This window comes from Taudactylus pleione, unplaced genomic scaffold, assembly GCF_031769625.1.
Source record: "Taudactylus pleione unplaced genomic scaffold, aTauple2 ptg000306l, whole genome shotgun sequence".
NCBI classification, from domain to species: domain Eukaryota; kingdom Metazoa; phylum Chordata; class Amphibia; order Anura; family Myobatrachidae; genus Taudactylus; species Taudactylus pleione.
Genome location: NW_028284707.1, coordinates 1,547,866 through 1,557,129, shown reverse-complemented (window position 1 = coordinate 1,557,129; position 9,264 = coordinate 1,547,866). Strand labels below are relative to the sequence as shown.

At 44.9% G+C, this 9,264-nt stretch overlaps 1 protein-coding gene across 1 annotated transcript; it reads left to right on the top strand.

Annotated features, from left to right (window-relative positions):
• Positions 1-209: 209 nt before the first annotated feature.
• On the top strand, positions 210-8,093 carry BET1 (Bet1 golgi vesicular membrane trafficking protein). The gene is made up of 3 exons (XM_088442191.1): positions 210-463; positions 3,667-3,723; positions 7,447-8,093. The coding sequence occupies exons 1-3, from the start codon at positions 341-343 to the stop codon at positions 7,600-7,602; spliced, it is 336 nt and encodes a 111-aa protein (XP_088298317.1). The 5' UTR covers positions 210-340; the 3' UTR covers positions 7,603-8,093.
• The last annotated feature ends 1,171 nt before the right edge of the window (positions 8,094-9,264 follow it).

The window sequence follows — 9,264 nt, the reverse complement described above, 5'->3', positions numbered from 1 at the left end:
TATTTTATGACATTGGTGGTATGTGATAAATAAATTACTTTTCTATTTCTGCAAAAGGTGAGTTTCCTCTCTATTTGGATTTTTTCATATATATATATCCTGCATCTTGGTATAATCCTGCATAAATGCACGTGTTAGAATCAGCCTGTGTGTGTGTCTGTGTACAGTATGTGAGTGAGAGGTGATGACGAGTCAGTATGATCCTAGGATATAGAAACGCGAAGTGCGACGTCTTGTCCCGTCCCGCTCGCCGTACACTACCGGTGTCAGTCAGCAGGAGCCCGGTCGGTAGTACACGTAATCACTGTCTGTTGGATGTGAGGCCGTGCGGAGCGCCAGCATGGACCGGGGAGGGATGAAGCACCGGGATGGGCGCCCGGAGATGAGCGGCTACAGCGTTTACGAGGAGGAGAACGAGCGGCTAGCCGAGAGTCTGCGGGTGAAAGCCAGCGCGCTGAAATCTGTGAGCACCTACTGACCCTCCCGGGCCCCCGTATAACTAGCTGAGTGTCAGTAATAGGACTACAGCCCCCAGCTTGTAACACAGCCAGCCGCCTGCTGCCCGGGACACAGTGTATGCTGGGAGTTGTAGTTCATAGGGGCCTTTTGGTGCTTCTTATCTCTGTTCTCCTCCAGCTGTTGTGGAACTAGAAACCCAAGCTTGTAACACAGCCAGCCACCTGCCAGGGGCACAGAGCATGCTGGGAGTTGTAGTTCCTTTTGGTGCTTCTTTTCGCAGGCTTACACTGAAGGGTTTATTTATCAAGCAGTGAAAAACTTAGTGAAGCGGTCCAGTGGAGAAGTTGCCCATGGCAACCAATCGGCTCCTATATATTATTTTATAGACTGTACTTAATAAATGTTACTTCAAAGCTGATTGGTTGCCATGGGCAACTTCTCCACTGGTCTTTCTGAGTATGAAGCTCTCCAGCCGTTGTGGAACTACAAACCCCAGCATGCCCTTGGCCTCATGTGCTGGGACTAATAGGGTCAGTGTATCAAATGGTGATCAGCATCATTCATTCTTTTATTTTTTTTCGGCGTTGACAGCTATGGTGGCCAAGCGTTCTGGTAGCTTGCCAAGCAATGGAAAGCTTGTTGCAAAATTGTAATGCCATTTGTGGGTAGCGCTACTCACCCCTTCAGTGCCTTCCTGCCGCCAAATCCATTCTGTTCAAGTGTGATCTTGGTGGTTTGCGAATTGGGCAGTTTAAATAAAATAAACATGAAACTGCATACCGCGGCTGTATTGGCATGCACATTAAGGCCTATGGATTCGCACCACAAAAAGGGACACAAATCGCTGGAGGGATCTGTTACCACAAGCTCTAAAGACTGTCTTAAGCTGGTTACACATTGGGCAATATATCGGCAGCATTGCAGATGACCGATGTATCTGCTGACCGCCTGTACACTTGCTGCAGGGACTGCTGGTGACTGACAGCTCAACTGGGCAGGTAAATTTCAAATGCCCGTCCAGTTGTGATGTCAGGGAACACACATCGAGCGGCCGATCGGTAAGCCTGTATAGCTTACCTGATCGGCCGCTGTGTTGGCGGATCCACCTGCACAGTGTGTACCCAGTTTTAGCATTGAGATAAGTCTGGTATCTATACATTTCCCCTGGAGTTCAATAGCATCTGGCAAGTCCCAGGTTGCACACATTACATCACCGCTATTTAACTTTGTTCCTATTTGGTAAACACCACTTTCTATACCCACCCCCTATGCTCCGTGCAGGTTTGTGGTGTGTGATTGCATCACCTTATTCCATCAGGGGAACTTAAAGATGATTACTTTGTGCAGCATCATTGCATTGTAGTACATAAAGACGTTCAGTGTACCAGGGACTCTAGTCTCTTATTTCTGTCACACAGGAATTGGTATATAGTGGCAGATTAAGCATAACAGTACGTGGCGGGAGCCATGGAGCGGCCACTCGTATCGGAGCTTTGGCCTTTTGTACCCAGATTTGTGACTTAGTTACACACAGAAGTACAAGTAATGGCAGCCCCAGTAGTCAGTGTACTCTTGCATTGTACTTCTATCGCATTTGTGATGCACATTTAAGGAACATAGACCCTTGGCATGGCTAAATCGCAAAGTCTGTGGCATGCCAGACGGGGCTCTTTAGCGTGATTTGAGCAAAGATGAATGTGGTCGCATCTGTATCTGTAAAACTGCCTGCTCACTTGGACTAGATGTACCAGAGATATCTTTGCTTTGTCACCAATGTTTGCAGAAAGAAAGTGAAAGAAAACCAGCTTAAAGTTTCCACTGATGCAATAAGTGACCTTTACATACACCCTTTGGTCTATGTCCAGTTTAGTTAAAATAAATGATTATAACATGTAATATTTTAAATCAAGCAACAGGTTCTTGTGACTCCAGTGTCACTAGGCTGAAGACAGAAGAGCTTTATAAATATGCCTTTGTATATAGGGGTGGTAGGGTAGGACCACTGGTGCCTGCCTGTTTGTAACAAGCAAGATCTTTTACTGTAATACATACACGCTTACATGTAGGGGGCAGCCAGGCTAGCGCTGCAGAGGGCATGGCGACAGAAATGGTGGGCGGTGCGGGGGCGTGGTGTCACAATCGCGACACAACAGTCCCGCTATACAATGCAGAGATTTCTGGCATTGTAAAGCAGGGGGTGGGGCTGCTATGACGCGATTCAGCGCAAATCGCGTAATCGCCCCCCCCCCCCTCTGGGCTACCTACTTTTGCCAGGTAAGTGGGGGGTTGTGGTGGGAGGATGGGGCAGTCCGAGAGACTTGCCCCCTTTCTCGGGCGCTGGGAACGCAATCGGGGTCGAATGGGAATTCCGGGTGAGTCGTATGCTATAATATAAAGCCATCATACAATATTTTCACATCTCCTTTCTTGCCCGCCACACACATAGAGAAATAACAATTTGAGGTTATAGTCTCCTTTTCATAAATTGTTGTATTTGTCTTGACTACATAATTATGCTAACTGTACACTATAATTATGTATTTATATGAAGCTTGTTTGTATTAGTCTGAACTTATTGTCAGTTGTGTTCACCCGGTTTGGAGTTATGGAACCCTCGTGACACTTTATACATAATGGTAATAATTACATACATCTTTTTCCAATTGTATTGTAATTTTTCCTATATAATGCCCACAAAGCATAAACATTTTTGCTGTAATTGTGTTAGCCATACAAAACCCCATCTGTCCTGATGAAAACAATATAACATCAACTTGTGGCAACCAGGAAACAAAAAATAGTGCTAATCGGAACCATTGTATTGTTTAATATGAAGCTTGTATTGATGGGGTGAAAACTGAGCTGTTTTGAAGTGATTAATCTAGAGGGCTAATTGTTAGGTTTTTGAATTGAAATGATCAGAGCCCCATTTTAACACTATTATTACTAAAACATTGGAGAGACTTAGGGAGATTTCCCACACAAAATATGTAAATATTCAACTTTAAGAGAACAATAGACTTCTGGGTAAAGTTATCAACAGTGGATGGACTTAAAGGGCTACCATGTAAATGGAATTACCCAAAGTGCTGCTTGAGGGACAGAGTTTTATCTAAAGGATATATATATATATATAATATATGTGTGTGTTAGATTCCCATCCTATTGGAAATTCTTATCTTTCATTTCTATTTTATCTCCCTTTAGCTATCTATCGATATTGGGACAGAAGTAAAATACCACAATAACTTTCTGTCTGAAATGGTGAGTATTCCGGGGTGGGAGAATGATGGAGGCTTTAGGAGCCAGTTTGTGCTTTTTAGGGGCCTAACAAGAGACCTATATCAGTGATGTCAGAAAGTTAACTAACAACGGTTCATTTTGGCTGCTGTATATGTTTACAGGGGTTTATGCAGAATGTTTTAATGTATTAAAATGTTCATTCTAAAGTGGGCAGGAGGGCACGTCTCTGCGTGTGCCCGAAAAAGTGGCGTAGTCACTCCAAAAGAGGACATGGCCTTGAGACACGCCCCCTTTTCATCACTGTAGGGGCCATTCCCAGCACTTATGGAGAAGCTGGGCTGACCCCAAGCTCTCCCCGTAATGTGAATAGATGCATCTATTCACTCGCCGGTGATCGTTTCACCGTCATAGAAACTAGGCCTATAACTAGAATATTATATAACATTGTCTTTTTTATGTTCATAGCAATGTATGTAGCAAGTCATGGTGTTATTTATATTATTTACGTAGCGTCAACATATTACGCAGCGCTGTACATTGAGGGAGCATGATATAAACAAATCCCATGACATAAAACATAAGGTACAATGCAGAAATTAAATTACAATGTAAGAGATGTGGGGATTGTTTGATCCGTAAGGAAGTGGAATAACAATTGCTGCTGCTGGGGGAAGCGTTCATGGCTGTTCTAAGGCAGCAGCATTATCAGCCACCAATTTTATAGCAGCCATTGGCATTTAATGCATAAATCGTATGCAGGAATGCAGCATTGGGTTCATTGATCATTGACTTACGTTGCCCAGAAAATGCCAGTTACATTCTACTACATGTGTATTATTCAGTACACAGATCTAGTATATATTCTAGTTCCTTCCCACATTGCTTATTCCCTTAAAGGCATAGTTCTAATAGAACCCAGCGCTGGTCACGTTCCTTTTTTTATTACCGTAAGACGCATTCATGGACGATTACAGTGTAAGTAGAGGGAAGGTGAGAATTGAACTATAAAGATATATGGTGTGAAGGGCGCTGCGATGGGTGGTCTTTCCAAGCAGCTGCAAAAGGGAGGTAGTCAGCCTCCTATACAATAGTAAAAGAAAAAAGGGGATGTGCAGCGCTAACGAATACACAAATTTAATACAAAAACAATGACTAATACACAGTATTCATACACAGATGAATATGGATTCACTAAAAGGGTTGTTAAAAAACAATTTTCATAAAACAATTATATCATGCATGATAATAACCCTGTAGGCACTGATTGCTGCAGCAATAATATAGGACATGAACATGGAAGACAGTGTCTTTCAGGCAAAACTGGAGTGTAGTTGTAAGTCCAACAATGGGGAAATGATTTGCCAGCTTAAGTCCAGATGAAATGAGGATCCTGTAATTAGCGAGGGCATCACAACCGGTGAACATCCAATGCAAGGAAATACCTCTGGGAAATCAGTGCTGGAATAAAAGTGCGTCCCAACTCCAATGCAGGCTCCAGTATGTATCCTTGGAAGTGTCCCAATGATAAGTGCCTAAGTCAGGGAAAGCCACCAACGCATTTCGCTACCATCAGGTAGCTTTTTCAAGGTGTGACACCTTGAAAAAGGTGCATGATATAATTGTTTTATGAAAATTGTTTTTTAACAACCCTTTTAGTGAATCCATATTCATCTGTGTATGAATACTGTGTATTAGTCATTGTTTTTGTATTAAATTTGTGTATTCATTAGCGCTGCACATCCCCTTTTTTCTTTTACTAAGTAGAGGGAAGGGTCCAGGTTGTGTTCTCTATTGGGGAAAATACCTCAAAAGGTATCAGCAATGCAGAATGTTACATGGAAACTTTAGTAGGAAAGATGTGTGGAAATTGTCTTTATCACAATGATCATTAGATGGCTTTGTAGCTTAAATTGCCTGAGGAGGAGATGATTTTACATGATTACATTGTTTAGGGCAGCGGTTTCCAAACTTGGGGGCCCGATTCAGCACGGAACGTAAGTCTGCATACGCATACACGCACCCGACCGCTGTGAAAATATGCTAATGAACCCAATCGCAATGACACCGCAGCACGAGAACCAGACACCCACCACTACATAATGTGGCCTGCTTCCCAGTACTCGCATCCGCAATACCTCGCTAGACAGTGAAAACATCGGTAACATCGAGAACCATCGGAGCCATTAGCATAATAGTGGTTGACCTGACCTCACTCAGGATTTGGGCCGCTTCCTGTGTGCATCTAGAGCTCTGGCTGCGTCTTCCGTCTCTGGGGCTTAATTATGCAAGCCCCTGTAACGGCGTTCAAACGCACTGGCACGCCTGCATTTCACTGACCACCCCCTGTCACCACCCCCCAAATGGTCACTTCCTGTCAATCAATGTGTGCTCGCTGCGATCGCACGGCCGGTTCGAGCACTGCGATGCGTGCGCAGTGTGAAACAAGCGACCGAGTGCATGCGAAATCGCGGCTGCGTTCCTTGCTGAATCAGGCCCTCAGTCCTCAAGGCACCCTAACAGTCCAGGTTTTGGGGATATCCATGGTTGCACACAGATGTTTAATCAAATTAAATATAAAGTACTAATTAAGTCACTTGGGCAGAAGCATGGATATCCTAAAAACATGGACTGTTAGGGTGCCCTGAGGACTGAGTTTTGCAAACGCTGGTTTAGGGTAAAGCTACACAGGAAGCTTTCTGTCGGCTATATACCACTGGTACCTGCTCCGTATTCTAAAGTGATACAAGAATTAGCGACCTCAGAGCTTACCATTCATTTCTCTCCACTTCCCAAATGTTTAAATACATGTCCGCAGTCCTTTTCTATGAGAAAAGGTGCCGGTACTCCGCTAAAGTAACAATTTGATACTAGGGGGTAAATTTACTAAAGTGAGAGTTTTTAGAAGTGAGTTTTAAAAGTGATGTTGCCCATAGCAACCAATACGATTCTACTTAACATTTAACTAGCACCTTCTAGAAGATAATAGCTAGAATCTGATTAGTTGCTATGGGCAACATCACTTTTAAAACTCGCTTCTAAAAACTCTCATTTTACCCTAGATGTAACACACCTTCCATACTCTGGATAAGGGTGCAGATTTGTTTTTTTATTAATCTCTGGAACTAGTTGCAAGAGTTTATTTTTAGACCAAGAAAAGGTGCCACTGCTGCATATCCCAGGGTACCACCACAAACCTAGCATTGCACGCCTGGTATGTCTCTGTTCTGGTATAGGGGGAGAGATGTATTATAGCAGCACATATCATGCCACTATAACTCTTCCTGCTTTACCGAGGCGAAGCAGGAAGCACTAATGATGAGATGTATAAACATCTCATCTGCCGCAGTGTGGGAGTGAAAATTACCACCCTCCGCCCCCCCCTCCGGTGAGCCCAGGGTGAGCGCACAGTGAATCAGCCTAGTGCCGATGAGCTGTGTCTCACACCCGGCCGACTCCAATGGGCCTGCACGGAATTGGCCCCGGAGCCGGCAGCATGCACTATCGTGGTAGGGCATCGCCAGCTGCAGCTGTTAATATCAGTAGCTGACGGAACGGTCAGACGAACTGACCGTTCATACATTGCCCAGCTTATCGGCGCAGCTATCTTGTAGATAATGACAGGGGCACATAATACATGGGGAAGACCGCTTCGGCGGTTCATACATCTCCTCCAGAGTACTGTACTGTAACATGTTACCCATAACTTGTGCCTAGGACTGATCTCCTCTCTCATCTTCTCTACAGGACTCTGATTTCGACTCGACGGGTGGTATTTTAGGGGCTACAATGGGCAGACTGAAAGTGCTCTCCGGAGGCAGCCAAGCTAAACTACTTTTGTACATGATGGCTTTTGCTTTCTTTGTGTTCTTTGTCATTTACTGGTTTGTGAAGCTCAGGTGACATTTTTTTTTTATGTTAAAGTTTGTGCCACTTATCAAGCATAAGTCTTCTAGCTTAGTAGTATACCTTTCAGTGCCCGACTGAGGTGGTGCGTCATTGTCATCTCATTATTACATGGCTCTGAGCCTGGGCAGCAAGGGCAGGTCTGGCGTCCAGTCATCGGGTTCCTAGGGCGTGCACCGTCATTCCAGGAACTCTACAAGCTGAAGAGGATGAAAATGGCAACTTCCCACCTGTGAGCTAATGATCCAAGAAGAACTATTGGGAAATACTCAGTTAATCTATTTTTAATTAAGAAAACACAATGGAAGTGCAAAAATGCATTCTTCTGAAATGAAAGATGTGTTTTTCTTGGACATTACTGATGCCACTGTATATTTTTCTGTCTTTCCTTCTTTTTCCTTTTTAAGGAAAAATGTTATTGCAAGATTGTTGTTAATCTGTAGTAAATGCTAAATGAATATTTGTAACATTAAATAGCACTTTTAACATTGTAAGAATTGATATGGTTCCTTTATTTTACCCATTAACGGTATATACAAAATATTATTAATACAATGAACAGATTAGCATGGGGGCTTTAGATTCCTTGCTGTAACGAAAACAATACTCATTCTGCCCATGGTTCTATCCAAGCAGCTGCTGCCATTCTCTGATGCAGGACTGGGTGCTGTAAAAGGACTGTACTGTGTAAGTGAGATAAAGGAGGAGTAAAGGGCCTGATTGAGAGATGAACGGATTTGCAGAGCCGCACACAAGCGTGGTCACATAGAGGCCAGGACTCTGCATTCACTGACGCAGACCCTGGCACCCGTTTCCGGGAACGGTGACCAGGCATGCCCTCGCTCTGTCACCCAAATGCCGCAGCATGTCAATCACGGTGCGGGTTGGTGGGGTCATTGGTAAACTTCATGATTTACCGCCGGCCACATGGCTGGCGGTTCAAATCCCGACAGCGGCAGCCCGGCAGGGGGTGAAGATCCCGAAGCTAATAAAGGTAAGTACAACTAACCCTATTCTACCCCCTAACCCTCCCTTAGGGGTGCCTAACCCTAACCTAACCCCCCCCTCTAAGTGCCTAAACCTAACCCCTTCCTTCCCCACCGCCTAAACCTAAGTCTCCCGGGGGGGGGTGCCTAACCCTCCCCTAGCCTAACCCTAATCCTCCCAGGGGGACTGCCTAACCCTGAGTCCCACCTTGGAGCCCCTAACCCTCCCAACCCCCGCGCCCGGCTTACCTTCGATCGGTATGCTGGGTGTCGGGCTCCCGGCATAGGTCTAATGACAGACGTCAGGATTTCGACGTCTGTCATTAGTACCTTGCCAGGATTTGACAGTCGGGAAGCTGGCGGTCGGCATTGCGACCGTCGGCTTTCTGACTGCATCCCGGTAAATTGTGCTTACCTGTCATCCTGAGGGGTATATTACTAAATTGCAGTTTAGAAGTGGTGTTGTTGCCCAAACCAACCAATACCAACCAATCAGATTCTACTTATCATTTCTACTTCAGGGTCCACAGGGTTGACCTTGGGGTATAGCTGGATCTGGATCCACGGGCACCACGCAGTTAAAGCTTTGCTGCTCCCAGGATGCACTTGGGTCCGTCCTCCTCTATACCCCGCCCCCGAGCGACAGCACCTCAGTTTTAGTTGGTGCCTGGCC